The sequence below is a fragment of the Mastigoproctus giganteus genome, chromosome 7, assembly GCF_048544385.1.
Source record: "Mastigoproctus giganteus isolate SK-2022 chromosome 7, ASM4854438v1, whole genome shotgun sequence".
Lineage (NCBI taxonomy): Eukaryota > Metazoa > Arthropoda > Arachnida > Uropygi > Thelyphonidae > Mastigoproctus > Mastigoproctus giganteus.
This window is the reverse complement of record NC_143581.1, coordinates 67,146,521-67,166,192: the sequence shown is the minus strand read 5'-3', so window position 1 is coordinate 67,166,192 and position 19,672 is coordinate 67,146,521. Positions and strand designations below refer to the sequence as shown.

General features: G+C 37.3%; 1 protein-coding gene across 2 annotated transcripts in view; it reads right to left on the bottom strand.

Annotated features, from left to right (window-relative positions):
• Nucleotides 1-19,672, bottom strand: part of LOC150082973 (cerebellar degeneration-related protein 2-like) — a 187,962-nt gene that overhangs the window by 43,605 nt on the left and 124,685 nt on the right. For both annotated transcript variants that reach the window (XM_090377705.1, XM_090377703.1), the window contains exons 3-4: nucleotides 16,329-16,477; nucleotides 10,085-10,262 (exon numbers count right to left, since the gene is read on the bottom strand). In XM_090377705.1, coding sequence (XP_090233831.1) covers nucleotides 10,085-10,262; nucleotides 16,329-16,477 — 327 coding nt within the window. The remainder of the gene's footprint in view (nucleotides 1-10,084; nucleotides 10,263-16,328; nucleotides 16,478-19,672) is intronic.

Below are 19,672 nucleotides of genomic sequence, written 5' to 3'. Positions count from 1 at the left end.
AAACAATCATCCAATAAATCCACAAAAGCCTTGCTGGTGTGTGAGTGACCAACCCACAAATTCCAGTCAATATCTGGGAAATTAAAATCTCCCATTATAAGACTCTCTGATGTACTGATCCATTATTTCCCTGTACTGTCCAGTGATGTTGACTGGCTTCACTTCCTTGGATTTTATGTGTTTCTTAACTAATAGCATAACCCCTCCTCCCTTCCTATCCATTCTTTCTGTAGACGTTGTACTCCCCAAATTCCAGTTCTGCATTCCTTATATCTGTGCGACACCACGTCTCTGATATCCCAACAATATCCGCCTTTGATGCTTTGAGCAATACCTCAAATTCATCAAATTTATTTACCAAACTCCTAGCATTGGTGTACACACAAGTATACATGCACCTGTTTCTATTCGTAGCTACCCTAACACAACCCATGTGTTTACTTGTACTGCAATGACTCCTAGCAGTCTCTGAAATATCCTGTATCTTGTTTTTCAGGCTTCTGCTCATTCCAATAGAAGCAGTGCAAGAATCACTTTCACCTCTGCCAGTGGCTACTGGCAATCTATTAGTCTTTGTATCCCCCAAGCTAGCAGTTTTCCGACCCACCTAACACTGCCTCGATAGCATCAGCAAATATTCTTGCACCCTTTCTATTTAAGTGTATCCCATCCCTGTAGAAGCATTCTCTCCTGTTAACAAGTACAGTCCAGGCTGAAAAAAAATTCTACCCCTTGAGCCTTGCACAATCTTGATCGACAAGGCTCTCATCATATACTCCCTCCTTTCGTGTCTGGGCAGAATTGCAGACACTCTCAAATTCCACCCTAATTCACGGTTTTTTTTTCAACAGTGACCTGTACTTGTTAAGTAATTCTGCCGGTCTCCTACTCTTGATATCATTAGTGCCAGCAGGTACAACTATATCACCTTTTGTTCCCTTAAAAGATGATATCCGCTCTACAACGTCATCAAACTTTGCCTCTGGCAGACATACCCTGGTCCTGTTCTACCTATCCTTTTTACAAAGGATGTTTCCCATTTCCCTGACAATAGTCACCAACAACTACTAGTTACTGTGGGACCAGCGCATTCTGCCTTGGGGGTTGCCGCTGAGTTTGATATATATGATCGTTTATACAGTTTTAATTAATTTTTTTAGTAAAATTTTACATTTTAGCCATAAATGTTTAAAAGTGAATATATTCTTTTAGAGATTGTGAATATGTATATATCACTGTTTATTATCAGTGCACAAGACGCTTTATGGCCAGATTTTATGGAATTCTTATAATATTATTTAAGAGTTATTTTTCAAGGATGAAATTTAAACATCATAACCTTACTTGAATGTTGTGTATAGGAGTTATTGGACAGTGCAAATGATTTGTTTTTTGTATATTTATAAATAAGATTGTAATGTGAATCAGCCAAAGGCTCAGGTAGCATTGTACTACAAGAAACTGTTTTTTGCAGCACAATGATCTAGAAAAGTTGTAGCACAGGATCTAGAAAAGTTGGGTAGATGGGCTGAAAGGTGGCAACTGAAGTTTAACATTGACAAATGCAAAGTACTCCATATGGGTAGCAGTAACCCCAGAGTAATGTACCAACTGTGTGGTACTACACTCAGGGTAGTGGAGAATTAAAAATACCTGAGAGTAATTGAGCAGTCAGATATGAATTTTCTGAGAAGTGTAGACAGGCAACAATAGCAGCTCATGGGATCTTATCAAAGATATACAGGAATTTTTCTAGCAGGGATAAGGAGGTGATTATCCCCTTGTATACAGCAATGGTCAAGCCACAGTTGAGTACTACATAGAGGTCTGGAGGCCTCATTTTAAGAAGGATGTAGAGCTGCTGGAAGAAGTGCAGAGAAGGGCAGCAAGATTGGTGAGAGAAACAAAGGGGTGCTCTTACCAAGAAAAGCTTAAATTCTGCAAATTGAAGTGTCTGGAGACTAGGCACCTGCACGGTGAGCTGATTGAAGTGTAAGGCTTTGAATGGTTTGAACAAGCTCAATACCAATGAGATTCTTCTCTTGCTCAGATTACACACCCGCGGGGCATAAATTCAAATTGAGGAAAGACAGTTGTAGAGCAGATGTGGGGAAGTTCGCCTTTAGCCAGAGGATGGTTGATTGCTGGAACAAACTTCAATCTGTCATTGTGGAAGTTGACAGCTTAAATAATTCAAGGCAGAACTAGACAAATTTTTGGAATGAATGAATGGGTGAAATGGGAGGGTGTATGTGTGTGTTTTGACTGATGCCATATTAGCTTGCTTTTTTGCATCATATTCCTCTACTAATGCTAACTCGCATTAGTAGAGGAATATGATAACTCCACTTGACTTGACAGCTTGCAAGAGCTGTCAAGTCAAGTGGATATTGGAATGATTTTCTAGCAGATCCAGAAAATTTCCTTGCAAGGTTCATAACCATGGATGAGACATGGGTCCACCACTTTCAGCTAGAGATAAGGAGTCCAAATCAATAGAACCAGTTATTCTTTCCCCTCCAAAGAAAGCAAAGTTTATTCCTTCTGCTGGCAAGGTGATGGCATTGATTATTTGGGATGCAGATTGAGTATTCCTAGTGGACTACCATTAGAAAGGCCAGACAGTCAGAGGCATATTACACAGACCTTGTGAGGAGTTTGCATGAAAATATAAAAGACAAACAGTGAGAAAAACTCAGTAAAGGAGTCTTGTTTCACTAGGCCAACGTGCCTGCTCACAGGTCTGTCACTTCCATGGCTGCATTCATGCAGCTTTGAAAATCAGTGAGCGCAGTTTGGGCTATGCTCACTGTGATTTTGTCCATCTTTCCTTATTCACACACTTTCTGACCTCAGGACTTGTAATAAAAAAAAATACAAAAAAAAAAAAAAGACATTGAAATTGCATGAGACCTGGTGGTTTACTATTTGAAAAGTTGTATATTAAGTACAGAATTTTTTTTTTTTTTTTTACCATTACCCTTTCATACTCAGGCCATGATAAATGCTCATTTAAAAGAAAAGGAAAGTAGAAAAGAAGAGAGAGAGAGAGAGAGAGAGAGAGAAAAAAAAAAAAAAAAAAACAGTATCCCTGAACTCTTAGCATTTTGAAATTTGTTTCTTGGGAAATATTCCTCTGGTACAGAACTATTTACAGTTCATTTAGCGTTCTCAAGAGAAAATTGATTTTCATCAGTTTCATTCCCCTCCCAGTTCTAGTTAATATCTTTATAGTTATTTCACTTTTATTTTAGTTTTTTCTAATAAAAGCTTTTTTTTTTTTTTTTTTTTTAGAAAACATCCTCAGAGAGAGTCACAACAAGTATTAACCTTCTCTGCATCTTAATATTTAGCTATACAGCAAGGTGTTATATTTATGCATTTTTCTTTAGAGGTATGGCAGTTCCTATGTTTATGCACACCTCACGCTCTTACGTAATTGTGGCACCCATTTATACAGTAGAAATATTGCATATAACAATTTTTAATATGTTCATTTCCCTCCATTAATATTATATTGTAGTGCTGTAATCTTCCATTTAATCATCACAACGGTGTTTGTACTTTCTTTGTCATTCATAGTTGGAGCTGCATAAATAAAAAACTTTATGCAGCTCTAACTATCCATTGCCTCTTTTTTGGCTAATGCTTTCATAAATATATTAAAACTATCCACTTCTACAACACTAGACAGAAGTTTATGTCAATAATCAATTACTCTTTGGCTGAACGGAAATTTTTTTGTACATCTATCCTGTAGCCACTTTTCTTGAATTTAAGTTTATATTCCCCTTATGTATGTTGTCAGAAAAAGACAAAGGATGTCAACAGCATTTAGTTATTCAATCCATTTGAAGCCTTAACCACTTCAAGTCTACTCACAGGCTTAAAAACACTGCAATTTTCAGAACTAAAATCTTTTGTGTCCTTAACTGATCTTGTTGCTATTCTTGTCATGCACTCCAACAGTTCTACATCCTTCCACCCTCTGTCTTCTGCCACTCAGTCATTCCTTATCTATAGCAGTAACTTACTCTGAATGCCACACTACTCCAATTTGTATAGCAGTCTTTTAAGCAGAACAGTGAAGCATCAAAAGCGTTACTTCTTAAGTGCTATGATGCCAAGAGTATTTTTGCATACAATTGCTGTTTCTGTATCATAGTAGCAAGTCAGATTGGTCAGACAAGATCTCTCCTTGATAAATGCATGCCATGATTTCCATATACAGCGACCTACCATCAATATCAAGACAACCTCCATTGATAGTTGGTCACATCCTACCGAAGTACATTTGTGACAACTATAAAAATGCTTGTAGGTCTTTGAGGAGACAATGGCACACGTATGAATGCAAGATGCCATAACTGGTAGAATTGACTTCCAGCACAGAATAATAATAGGTTATCATATCAACAATACAGTGACATCAATGGCAATGAAGGTCCTTATGTCAATAAACAATGATATGCAAATGGAACTGCAAATGGAAGCAAACTGAAACCAATCATGAAACTGCTCTGAAAAGCTCCAAACGTCATGGAACATGATAGGAGAACCCTAAAAAGGAGTGTAAACTTGAAATGCAGGTAAACATTGTCACAGCCCACACAGGCTCTCAGTGAGACAATTGGAACACCAGCATGGAGTGCAGTACACTGCATTATATGAGTTACCACAGCCATGCAACCATCCACAAACTGCTAATCACCCAACTAATGCCAGACTCTGTCTAACTTAGGTCTGCCATTCTTGGCCCACAGAATAAGAGTGGCAATCTATGGTCCAAATGTGCTGTAACCATAGATTGTCATTATGCTACTTACAAAAATAAACGCTGAAATTAAAAGGAAATCCAACACAAAGCACATAATAAACCTTCCAAAACATGCAAGGAAACAAGATGTGTTCCTTCACATCTATGTGGAACACTTTAAAGAAGTAGCAATATATTTCTTTGTTTTTTTTTGGAAATCACACTAAAAAAATGTTTGCGGAAAGTGCTCATTTTCAACACCAAAAAACATCTATCAGAACTGAAGACAAATGATGTAAATTTCATTTTGCTCAAGGTTGAAAACAATACTATTTGCTCTTGCCACCTTGTGTTACACTTTGACATAATGCAAAAATAAGTCTTTAGACTCAATGTGCTTCAACAGTAACTTGCTTTTAATACCCCCCCCCCACACAAAATGATAATAACCTTGCAAGGCAGAGCTGTCTCACTGTGGAAACAGTTCCTTTAGTATAAAAAAACCTATTTTTTTTTCCAATATACCAATACAAATATCTACCTTACAGTGATTAGATCTATGACATACACAAATAACGATTACTACCATCAGGTTTTCAAAACCATTTATTTAAATTTAATATTTAATGTCAAACATCAAAATTAGAAAAAAATGGATTTCTTCTGACAAAATGTCATTTTCTAGATGTGGAGTATAATCATCTGGAAAATTACACTTAATATTTAGCAGGCACTTTTCATAGTGCATTCAACAAGATTTGCTGTCTTTAAAGAGAAAAAAAACGTTAAACAGTTTGAGAAATTCGTGGGCCACAAGTGGTCCACAAATTTCTCAAACTGTGGTCACCAGTTGGACAGCCTTGTAGTATTATATGATGAAGAACAGCTTGAATTTTTTTTTTTTTTTAAATGTAAACCCCAAACACGAGAGGTATCAGAACCTACAGTACTTAGTACTGTGCTTGGGTTGGAGGTTGAGAAGACGAAAGAAGATATTTGTTGACATTGGACTTGAACTTCTGTAGACTCTGATTTTCAGGAAATACATATGAAGGTTGTTCCAGAAAACGGCAGTTGAATGAATAAACGAGGAAGATGAAAAGTTGGTTCTGTAAGTTTGAAGTTGGACAGTAAATGGATGCTGGCTGGTGGCGGCACGTGTACGGACTGTTTTTAAAGAGAGAGTAGGAATTACAGAAGCCAATTCAGATGTTTGTTTGCTGTTATTTGGTTTTTAGGAGTGTTAGCAACTAAGGCCATATTGCTCCAGGGATATGCGGTGGTCATTCCCTGATTTTTCCACATCCTCCGTATTTGGTGGTCATGGGCTCGAACCCCGGTCTAATCAAGAAGCGTGTGCTACGCACTGCTGCTCCTGCCCACCTGGCTACGGAGGTGCAAATTCAGAAGAACAGTGCCCATGGAAGTATCTGTAGAAGATGCATGCAGCAGAAACAGTAGTCTATGAGACAGCAAGTGGAGAGACTGGGTTAGAGATGAATCATTAATTAACCAAACTGCCCTCTTCTGAACGGAATTCAGAAGCCTGAGAGAGGTTTTGGGGGCACCACCCCAGATGTGGGAACAATATTCCATGGCAGGGCAGATTTGCAATTTATACAGAGTGAGCAGCTATTTGGAAGAACAGTAATGCCGAGAGCAAAAGAGAAAACGAAGTTTTTTAGATGCAGAGGAAGCAATATTTGTAATGTGCTCGTGCCAAGAGAGATTAGAAGTCAGGGTAATCCCCAAAAGAGATATATCATTTTGCTAGAAATCTGAGTGGCACTAAAGATAAGCATAGGAGCAGAAGAATCCTTTTTGTGAGATATAAGACAAGACTGAGTTTTAGAATGGTTGAAATCAACTAAGTTGTCTTCAGAATTACCTGAAGATCGGCATTTAAGGAATTGGCATTGCGAGAAGTTGAAGCTGATTGAGCAGGGCAAGGTTTCTCAAAATGGAAAGTAGAATGCAATGTGCGATCATCGGAAAAACTATGGATAGGATTTCCAGTCAATGGAAGAAGGTCATTAATATACAAGAGGAAAAGAGTGGGGGAAAGAACTGAACCTTGGGAGACACCGGCATTAGTGGAGAAATTAGAAGACAGAGAGCCATCTACCATCACCCTCAGTGAGCAATCAGAGAGAAAACTGGATAACCAATTACAAAAAACAGTTGGAAAACCATAAGATGAAAACTTGTTTAGAAAACCTTTATGCCAAACACTATCGAAAGCCTTTGAGATGACAATAGCAACTACTTGTGTTTCACCGAACTTTTCCATTGAATTAGTCCATAAATCGGTAATATAAGCCAGAATATCACCAGTGGATCGAAACTGACGGAATCCATGCTGGCGATCGTTGATCAGACGGAAGGTTTCTAGGTAGTTTAACAGTTGGCGGTTAATTGATTTCTCCATTACTTTAGAAAGAGTAGAAGTAATTGCAATGGGACGATAATTGGATGGGAGGGATTTGTCACCCTTTTTAGGAACTGGCTGGATATGAGCAAATTTCCGAGCAGAAGGAAAAACACCTTTGGAATAAGGAAGGCGGCAAAGAACAGGAGTAAGTTCAGGAGCACAGGTTTTTAGAACAAGTGGAGAAATACCATCAGGACCTGGAGCTTTCTTAGCATCAAAATTCGTCAAAATCCTTCTGACATCCTTTTGGCGGAAGACCACAGGAAGCATTGAATGGAGCATGTTGGGAGGTGTTTTACCAAGATCATTAATACATGAGTTGGAAGAAAAATGGGATGCTAGCAGGTGAGCTTTATCCTTGGCTGAAGTGACAACTGAACCATCTGGTTTGGACAGAGGTGGGAGCAGAGATGGGCAAAAGTTGCAGGCAATAGCTTTGGCAAGAGACCAGAATTCTCGGCAACCATTAAGGCAAGAAGCAAGTTTTCTACTCTTAGCCTGTTGAAACTCTAGTTTGGACTGATTAATAACTGCTTTACAATTGTTGCGAGCTTTGGTGTAGGCAGAAAATGAAACTGAAGAATTAGAAACAAGCCAATTACGATATGCAACATTCTTCTCTTGAACAGCCTTAACACATTTATTGGGAAACCAAGGTTTAGATAAAGGATGAAATTTTAAAGGGGAGTGTGGGATAAAGGATTCCATTCCTGCAAGAATAATTTCACTGACACAATCTGAGCAAACTTTGACATCAGAAGTTTTAAAACAGCAATCCGACCAAGGAAAAGCAGAAAAGAAATCTTGCAGGTCATCCCATTTTGCATTCTTGTAATGCCAAACAACACGAGGTTGTGAATAGCCATGATATAAAGGCTCCATTGGAGAAGACAATCACAAAGGTGTGATCTGAAGTGCCTAAAGGACTTCACTTCGATCGTGTACTTAGAAGGGTTGTTTGTGAGAAAAAGATCATGTGTGTTGGCTGTATGATTAGGATTGTCATGTATTCTTTTAGATAAATGAACAATCTGTGCAAGTAATTGCAAAAGCCTCAGCATCTCGACCAGCTGGGTCGGTGTGATTAGAAAACGGAAGCCAGCTGGAGTTGTGAACATTAAAATCACCAAGGAAAATTACCTCACTGTTAGGAAAGTTGGACTGGAGAAAGTCAAGTTGCAAAGAGAGAAAGTCAAAGAGCTCCAAGTGATTAGTGGAGTTGGGAGAACAGTAAAGACAACAGGTGAATTTGACACAATGAGGTAGAGAGATTTTAAGCCAGATAAGATCAAAGAGAGGAGATTCCAAATTGCCAAGTCTCTGACAGGGAATATCAGAATGGACAAATGCACAAGTACCACCTTTGAGGCGAAAGGAATCATACAGCGAATAATTTGGGCATCTGAGATGAGCAGTAGTTGAATCAACCGATAACTGAGATTCTGTCAGAAAAAGTACATGTGGTTTGGCAGACTGCAAGTGGAAATGGACATCGTTGAGATTAGAATTTAGACCACGTATATTTGTAAAATGAATTAGGAAGTGCTTGGGAGGTTTAGATCTTTTCACAGATAAGCTTTCTCTATTAGTTTGACAATGCATGGTGTATTCAATAGTAAGAAAAAGTGGGTGGGACATGCTGTATGAAGTAATGAAATTTTTGGATAGGCGTACACATGGTAAAAATATACCCAGATCCTTGACTAAAGTGGCCTCAACAATGGCCCACATACACACTACTCAGACTCCCTCCGGTCACTATTTGGCAGAGTAGAGGTAGCAAGATTATACACTAGCTGATCCAGAAGCCTCCTAGAAAGTTACCAATAGGTTCAGTCCGGTGTACTAACTAGCGGCCAGCCTGCGAACACCGTTTTAGAGCTGTACCCTCAAAATGAAGGAATTTTAGATCTAGCTACGATGTTCATCATAACCTTAAAAGTCAATCATACTGCAGGATGGAAGAGTGGGGAAGGGTTGACTGGAACTTAGCTCTAGAGACTAAACGTGGGTTCCACCATTTTAAGCCTCCAATAAGCAAAGTGGTGGTATTGCACCGGTTGATGAGTCATCTACCACCTAGTAACATAGAGGGGCAGCATTCCTCCATGTGGTGTGGGCACCACACCTCAACCTCTGCTTATGTTGGTTCACACCTGGGTGGTCACCCACTATGTACTCGTGCATGGAGGTTATATTCAGAATTACTAACAGTTCCACCATTGAATGAAAAGTAACTACCACTTTTTAGACATAAAAAAAAAAAAATTTTTTTTTGTATCCCATAGGTGAACAAAAACCCAATATTCTTAGATAGAATAAAGCACAAAAGACAAATAAATTCTCCAGTAGGCTGCATGTTCCCAATATTTTTTTCAAGGACATAAACCAAATTAACCTGAAATGTTTCAGGAAAACTAAACAATTACATGAATGGGTCATAGCAAATATGGAAAGAAGAAAAAGGCTTTTTCTGTGATAGAACGGTGCATGCGCCTTACTATTACACCTTCAGAAATTACCTTGGCATTGCAGTACTTCAGTGGTAAAAATTGTTTTTAAATAGTGTGTACACTGTTTATTTTAAATCAAAATATGCCATTTCATTTTTACTGAAATGCTGAAGGGAAAGTTAGACTATAGGTAAACATTCTTATTTTGGGATAAGAAATTAGCATGCAGTTTTTAAATATTTGAAGAAGTTTAGCATTAGATGATAAGTTTGCATTTCTTCACAAGTTGTTTCAAAGTACAATTTTCCTTCAGATTCTAAAAACCAGTTACTAATTTCACAGCTTGGGTGACAGCTTGCCACATCCTGCTGTAGCAGATTATGATCCCACCATACTAGATGAATTACATTAAAGAAAAATCACTTATGACAATAAAATACACACCTTAAATCCTATGTAGTCATCTTCCCCTCCTGTTTTCAGTGTATTATTGGGAATCTCCCCTCTAACATCTGGTTGAATTTCTCTGTTTTTATCATTCACTTCTTCTTTTTCAGCATCACCTACTAACTGTTGGAGCTCTTTGCATTTCTTTTCTAAATTTCCTATACACTCTGCAAGACTGAAGAACAAATTTAAAGTTATTTCTATATGATGGATGCCTAATTTTAAAATTAGAAAAATATACATTAAAATTACAACTGGAAACAAAGTTTCAAGGAATAAAGAGCAAATAATAAAATATCACTAATTCAAATTTATTAGAATTGGTGCATCGAAGGCGCAAAAAACCTAAGCTTGTGCTGCATCAACAATTTAAAAAAAAAAAAAAAAAAAAAATGTAGATATGGGAAGATCAATGTCACCATATAATGCAAAAAGTCCACACTTGGAATACTGTGTCCACATATTATGGAGACTGTACCTAAAAAAAGAAAAAATGGGTTTCTTGAAAGAATCCAAAGATGGGCAATCTGCTTAGCTAGATCTGCAAATGGGCAACCATATGAGGAGACTTTGTAAGCTACAGAGGTTGACAGCTAGGCAACTTAGAAGAAACTTCATTCTATAAGGCTGAAAGAGGGAATAGTAAAATGAATTAAGGTGAAATTTTCACTGTTATAGTTCCAGAACTAGAGGCAATAATCCATTCTTGTCAGTACCTTATGCCCAACACAGCTGAGTTGGGCATAAGGTACACATGCTAAAGCACACATGCTTTGCCAATATAATTAACGTAAAGCCCTCTGACCTAGTGTTCATGCCAAAGTATACACAAGAACATTTTTGGCAGCTATAGCCAAGTTGTCAGGCATGAGGATGAATAAATACATGTGCTTGCTTTAAGTGAATATGGTTCAAGCTTGCATGACTGCTAAATACTCTCACTCTCTCATCATCATCCTGGAGGATAACAGAAAATTAAATTTATTCAATTACTCGGGAAAAAAAGTTTAAAATGGAATTGCATAAAGGTTTCTTTTAGCCAATGGTCTGTTATTACTGGAATAAGTTACTTTCTTGAGTAGTTGAGGTTGGCAGCTTGGGGAAATTCAAAGGTCAGCTGGATAGTTACCTACATAAGCAGAGAAATACATGTTTATTTTATTTTTTATATATTTATTTTTTTTATTATTGATTTATATATTTTAATTATTATTATTATTATTTTTTTTTTTTTTTGGCCAGTGAAGTAAGAACCTGTGGCTTCCTTTCCCAATATGACTAATCCATTGTCATTTAACTTGTTCTCATTGCCTTAAAAATGTTTCTCTGCTGGAGTCTCTAGATACAAAGGTACACTAAATTACTGATGAAACACAATACACCTTCCTCACTGCCTACTTGTTCTGCATGTTAAACTTTAAAGTCTAAATGTATCAAATTTCTTAAGTATCTTTACTCATTTATATCCTTAGAAGTTACTGCTAGGTTAAAGTTTCCCAAATATAGAACATTGCATCTAGCAGTATTAAAATGAATACTGCCTTTTCTCTCACCATTCATGAAGATGGATATTCAAATCATTTCAAAGATCAGCCTGATTTGCACAACCTTTATCATCAGCAAATTTTAACATCATTCCCTTCTTCCCTCATCTGTATCATTCAAGACTATTAGAAATAAGAGTACTCTCTGCACTCTACCTTGAAAGTGCCATTTCTAACTCCAGCCCACTCGTAAGAATGATCATTTCTCAAATGCTCCGTCTCCTCCCCTTCAGCCATCCCTCAATCGATCTCAGGATCTTGACCACAACCCCAACAGATACCAACAAATTCATATATGGGACTGTTTGAAATCCTTTGCTAAAATCCAAGTAAAAGCCTCTGGTTTCCCTGCACCATATGGCTAATACTATGTTGAACCTGTTTCTTGCATTCAACTCCTATGTGATCACATCATAGTAATTTATCGGGTTGATCAAACAAGCTTTTCCTTTTGCAAATCTCCAAGTTGTGGCCTATTTACTATATTATAATTTTCAAGATGATCTTGTAACACATCTTTCTTCATAAAATACTGTGGCCTTTCTGGCCAATGAAGCTGAACTAACTGGTCTATAGCTACTTATCTGATCCTTAGTCCCCCCCCTCCCCTCCTTTTGCATATTGAAAAACATTAGCACTTCTCCGATCCAAAAGGATTATCTCATACTTAACCCTAAATGTTTAGTGGATTCCTTTGTAGCCTCTTTCAATATGACTGAGGTATTACTTTCAAGCTCAGTAGCTTTTTCTTTTATACTCTGTGTATTATCTTACAGTGCTTGAGCATATTACCACCAATTTACCATCTGGAAAGGGACTTTCTGCTATGAAGATCAATCAAGTATCCATTCAGCACACCAGCAATATCTGCTGGATTCTCTAAATTCTGCTATTTCCATTGAGAACAGTTCCTATCTGATGTACTCTTTTCCTCTCCATGTTTACATACAAATGAAACTCCTTGATACCATCTTGGCTCCTGACTTTTTTTTTGGTGGTTGTTGGCGCATGGGTTTCTTTGGCCATAATGCACCTCCCAAGATTTTTGCAATACTTTGATCCAAGCCAGAGGCGGGATTCGAACCCGCGACCTTTGAGTTGCTAGGCAGGCACTTTACCCACCCGGCTAGCCCGGTCGGCCTCTTGACTCCTGACCAATGATTTCACATACTCATACTATGCCTGCCTAATACCACTCCATCCTATGATCCTGTTACAAATCAACTTATAATTGTTTCACTCAGTAATTGCCCCATTGCTAAATTTGCCTGCACTATCAAACTCACTAAATCCTTTTTCATCCATCTTTGAATCCTTTGTATTCTCCTTAATAGGATGAATAACCAGCTGCTTCAATGATGAATGTCTTGAAGTATTACACGGTTCCACTTATATATTTCCTCGTAAGCCCAAGAACCATTTTACTCCAGAGTAATCCTCCCTTTTTTTGAAATTAACATTCTTGCCCTTGACTACTGAAATTCTATTTGTCAGTGTCCATTCTGGGACACCACTGACACTTACTATTAAGAGTTCCTGTATCATTATATTTGCAATGTCGTTCATAACACTGATGAATGACAAGAAAAATTATATTCCTACCCCCTGTTCTCTCTGTAAGACTACCAAGAAGTATGATTTATTGGAGACCTATGAACAAAGTGCTAGTGAACTGTGTCTCTCTCTGATTGTGTTTCTTTTCAGGTCTTCCTTGGATTTTCTAGTAGAAGCTCTACCACCGTGCAGTGAAGCTCAAATTTTTAAAATTTAATTGAATTTATATTATTTTTCAGAATTAAACTGGTAAATTCTACTGAAGTTAAAGGAGGGCAAGGCTCCATAGGAAAATGTTATATATTCAGTTATAATTAAAAGGCTGTGAGCACGTGTATCAAATCAATAGGAATGTTAGTGTCATTACACCAAAAGAAAATTCCGTTGGACTGGAGAAATACTAATGTCTCCCAGTTCACAAAGGCAAAGCTAAAGAAGAGTTGGTAACTACAGACAAGTAAGGTTGACTTCTGTGGTAGGGAAAAATCACGCAGTATATAGTTAAGGAAGAGATTCAAGACTATCATGACAAGGAACATACCTTGAATAAATTCTAGCATGGGTTTGTTAAGGGGAGTTCATGTTTGACCAATTTGTCAAATTACCATGATGTAATCATTCAACAGTTGGATGCAGGTAACAATTTTCACATTACACATCTAGACTTCAATAAAGCTTTTGATATTGCCCCTCATGGAAGGCTGCTATATAAACTGGAAGAACCTAGAGTTACTACTAAAATCCTATCCTGAATCACAGACTAGGAGACAGACTGTTGTTATAGATGGTCAGTTTTCAGACTAAATTACTGAAACAGTGGGTCCCTCGCGGTTTGGTGTTAGGTCCTCTCCTATTTCTAATTTTCATAATTTCCAATTCAAGCTTGGCCATGCTGCTTCAAAACGACTTGGATACAAAGTTAAAAAAAAAAAAAAATGGCAACAAGTTTATTGCTTCTAAATGTAAGATTATGCATTTGGAGAGCAGAAATTCTTGAGTCATGTAAAGGAAAGGAGTTAAGCATAGTATAAGAAGAAAAATACTCAAGTGTTAAGATTCAATGTGACAGAAGATTTTGCACACACTGTAAACAAGGGGGTAGAAAAACAATTTATCCAAAAATTATAGGCCATTTCCTAGTAATAAGAAGGAAATCACTATTCCACTGTACAAAAACAAATAGTCCGATTGCTGTCTATATATCCTCCTTTAAATAATTCTGAAATGGATTTAAAGGAGGATGACCAGATTAATATGAGTGTAAATCAATACACATATGAAGGATAGCTTAGAAAGTGCAGACTGCAACATTTCACATCTAGGGAGAGATCTTATTGTGGTGATAAAGGTGATTACGATGGTCCATTCTGTCTTTTAAGTGAGATAAAAACCAGAGGCACAAATAAAAATCTCAGGGAATTGCAGAAGATTGGATTGCATTAAGCTTGGCTATAGCAGCATGCTGTTGAACACTGGAATAAACTGCTTCTGCCAGATTGGAATATGGCAGAAAGCCTGGCTAGTTTTAAAGCAGAATTGCATTGTTATCTTGTTGGAATGGTAAGAGTAGGAATATTCTGTCGCATTTTATTTTTACTATTATTGAATTATTTTATTTTATTTTATTATTTTTTATATATTTTTTGGCTGATGCAGAAAGTCCACTTGCAATCATTTGGCATTACTAATATTAACCTGGAGTCAATTTTTTGAGAAATTTAGAAGTCTGTAAAAATTTAAAAAAATATATATACAGGCAGTTTTTTTAAGTATGAAGTATCAGCAAAATGGAAAATATTAACATTAATTGCAATAAATAAATGCTAAACATTCATAAATATGGCATTTCAAACCACACGTAACTATACAATACAGTGCATGCGTTTTTGTTTACCAGACGAGAGCATCTCACTGACTCGCATAACATAAAGCAAATGAAAACACAGCCTTTAAAATCAAGCAAATTATAATAATAAAGAAATTTGTTGTACAAATGTTGAAGAATGTTTACTCTTCATTATTGATTAAATGCACACACGTTGGTGGTCCATCACTTGTTGATGGTTCTCTAATAGTCATTCCTGGCTGCATGTTTGCTTATGTTTTCATATTTTGTTTCCAAATGTTATTCCTCTTCACTGTTTCTTTTTATTAACATCACCCACTGTAGTATTATTTCATTTCAGCATGCTGTACAGTATTAATAAAGGGGATAAATTTCAAATAAGACAAGACAGCAAAAATGAAGAGCAACACAACCATTCTTTGTAAATTAGCATTTTGACGTTACAAATGTCTATGGGAGGTAAATTCCTACTTTACTCACTATGAACGAATTGACTCAAAGTCGGGAATTACCTGTATATAAATACTTTTAAATTTTTTCCCTATTTTTGATATAAAAAAAAAAAAAATTGTCATTACTTTTTCCCCCCCTTTGCAATACTGTCCTTTGTACCCTTTACATATGTATTTGATTCAGTTTTATCAAGTTCTCAATTAACATTATTCATTTAGAGTATTTTATAATGATAATTAATTTCTTATTTAACTATTTTATTATACAATTATTAAAATTATATTTAAGTTTTTGTATGTCAGAGTATATTTGTTAGCAATTTTCCATTCATAACTGATTCTGGAAATTCAAGGTTCCACAGCTTTTAGTACTTAATTTCATGACTTTAAATTAAGTGAATATCTATAATACATGATTTATTTTAAAGTTAAGAAAATGCGAAATTTTTAGAAATCTTCAAGTACCGTGTTAATAGACTAGAAAAGAATAGCAAAAGCTTAAAAAGCGGTACTCACCTTGAAATTAATCTGCGATGGTTTACTTAGGTAGCGTGGTTAATGTTTAAGTTGAATTGTTAAATTGAAAAATTAAAAGGGAGGGATGTAGGTAAAAGTTGACTGAGTTAAATGGGCGCAAGGAAACAGAGCATCAAGAAAACTTGATGCTCGGTAGCAGATTAACTTTAATTGCAACATTGGCATGGTGCATTAGTTTAGTGGTATAACAGCCTTGGAGACGACCATATTTTGCCTTTGTATTTAAGTCTATAAATCTAAAAATGAATTTCTGTTGCTGTATTACATAAAATTAAGTGAAACACAATTTAAAAAAAAATTAAGCTCACTTTTCAATATGTTCCTTATCTGAAGAAGATTCTGTCTGTAGTTTGCTAATTGTTTCTTCCAACTCACTGACACTTACTTCTAGTTGATCATACCTCCTAATGTAGGAATTATTTAAGTCTTCTAGGGATGATACTTGGCGTTTCAAAAACTGAAACAGGAGGAAAGCAAAAACTCATTACTATTGTAGGTCAAAATACATGGTAATGGTCTCCATTCCCCATATATAATTAACATGTCAAAATTTTTACATTACATAGTAATGCAAGAATTTTGGCACATTTGATCAATTATTAGAAATTGCACCTTTGTTTTCCATCATTTTTATTGTTATAATATTAACTAAATATTTTTAATTATATTAATTACAAATAAAACAATTAATATTATCCAAGCGACATTTATGTAAAATGATACAGACTTTTATAATAATTGATTTATACAATAACTGTAGTCTTATAAAATAAATTATACACCGATGAGCCAAAACATTATGACCAGCGAGTCTTTATGCAAATCGAAGCATCTGCAGGTGAACTACAGCACATGTGCGGGTTGGAACACGGTATAAAAAACACCTGATACTGAGCACCATTAATCAGTGTTACTCTTGTTCTTCAGATGAGAAAGGCAGCGGAGTTAAGCGAGTTTGACAAAGGACAAACTGTAATGGCCAGATGACTGGATCAGAGCATATCCGAAACAGCACGGCAGGTGAGATGCCCATGGTGAGCCCTGGTTAGTACCGACTGAAAGTGGTCAGAGGAAGGAAACCCACGAACCGCCGGTGAGGTATTGGACTGCCATGGCTCATCGATACTCAAGGTGAGCGAAGGCTCTCCCGGATGGTACGTGGCAGCAGAAGGAAGACTGTGGCACAACTCTCCGGTAATTGGAATGCTCGTGACAGGAGTAATGTGTCACAACACACAGTACATCGAACACTGCTGGAAATGGGGCTACATAGCCGCAGGCTGCTCCGAGTGCCCATGCTACACCACAGTTCGCCGATGACAGTGCCTACAATGGGTATGCAAGAATCGAAACTGGACCTTGAGTTATTGGAGAAGGTCATCTGGTCCAATGAATCGCGTTTCCTGTTGAACCATGTGGAAGGCTAGGTACATGTGCGTTGTTTACCTGGGGAAGTGATGGTGCCTGGATGCATCACGAGATGAAAACAAGTCAGTAGTGGCGGTGTTATGCTTTGGGCGATGTTCTGCTGGAATACCCTGGGTCCAGTCATCCATGCACTCTGACATCTACCACCTACCTAAACATCATTGCTGACCAGGTACACCCTTTCATGGCAACAGTCTTCCTCTTTGGCGGTGCCATCTTTCAGCAGGATAATGCGCCATGCCACACTGCCCGGATTGTTCGAGACTGGTTCACGGAACACGAGGAAGACTTCCAGGTATTGCCTTGGCCTCCAAATTCCCCAGCCATCAATCCTGTCGAGCATCTGTAGTTTGTATTGGAACAGCAACTCCAATCTGTGGCTTCTCAACCATGGACGTTACAGAAGTTAATGGATCTGCTGGTTACGTGTTGGTACCAGATACCACAAGACATTTAGAAATCTTGTAGCATCCATGCCTCGCTGGGTACAAGCTGTTTTGGCTGCACGTGGAGGACCAACATTATATTAGGTATGTGGTTATGTTTTGGCTCATCGGTGTAAGTTCTACAGTGAATTGGCACACATGATCAAGGCCACATTTGTTACGCCTTTCACTGCACATGCGCACGGACACACACACACATATATTATAAACATGGATAGTAAAAAAAATAGTGGGTAGTAGTTTACTTATACAACTATCTGTTAGAGATCAGTAATGACACTAATTCAAATAAATATTATATGAATCAATAAATAATACAGAACAGAAAACAAAATGCATTCGATTTAATTTTATCATATAAAAATTATAATGATAACAGCTAAGCGTATAAGATAACAATAACAGTTGCCTAACTGTTATTGTTAACAGTTAGGCATCTGTTAAACACCTGTGCACCCAATTTTCAACTCTAAATACTTTTTTTTCCCTTAATTATACAACTGTTAGATGCCTAACTGTTATTGTTAACAGTTAGGCATCTAACAGTTAACAATTAGTTGATAACTAATTATCAAGTGCATGTTCTATAGAAACTCCTATATGCTAAAGTTAACATTAGAACAAGTACAAAAATAATACAGCATATGGTATTAATACATGAAACAACTATGTACAAAAAAAAAAAAAAAAAGACTTTTGCACTATCTCATCCATTTTCATGTCCCCTGTTCTCCAAGCCTGATGATATTAGTCAGTTAAGTATCTGTATGGTGGTTCTTTAGCTCTCTTGTAACAATTTCAATAAACTTTCTTTCACTGGTTGCACTGCTAAGCAGGGATTGCAAGAATTAAATTCTCCCATTTCCCTACAGAGGGAAGGAATAAAGGCACGATAAAAGTCTATACCCTAAAATATTGGCTCCCATTTTAATCCAGATGACACTGTATAAGTTAATTTATGCACGCAGATCCAATGAGCACAAGAATACTGATTGCACAGTGACACACCAAGTTGTCCTAACTGCATAGAAGCCCATCCAGCATTTCCAAGGTATGTCCCCTTTGGAAATGGGAAAACTAGATCACTGATCAGATGACACTACAATTACAACAGCTCTGGAATTGGGAGGGGTACAAATACCTGTGCACCCAATTTAACTCTTAAATACTCTTTTTTTTTTTCCTTAATTATACAAATATACTAACTAATAGAGCAGGGGCTTAGAGGGGGAACAGGTATCCTGTGTGTTGTCAGACACTCAGCCTAAAACACTGATGGATCCAAGATCTCTCTATTACAGAAGATTTAGGAGAAGTCCGGTTGGCCTGCCTCCCTAAAATCCACTCATGCACACCTTCTCGATGGTAAGCCCTGTTACGTCACTTAGGTGGCAACGAACGTGTAGAGTGGTTCTCTTCAAGACGCCTGGTCAGCGTGAAGAGGAAAAGACCAAACCCTCCAGCAATGAGAGCACAACAATACAAATGGCCCTCAGTCCCCAGCAGCTTTCACTCTCCCTCTTACGGCAGCGAGAGGATCAGAGGGGAAGCAGAGGGTGCTAAGAACCTCTGGGTACGACCAGGCTGCCATACACGGAAATTGAACTTGGCCTGTTATAACGTACGATCACTCATCGGTGAAGACAGGATATTAGAGCTGGAAAAGGAATTAGAAAATGTGAATTGGAATATCATCAGTTTGGCTGAAACAAGAAGAAGAAATGAATCACTTATAAGTTTATCAAGCGGAAATCTGCTGTACACCAATGGAAACAGTG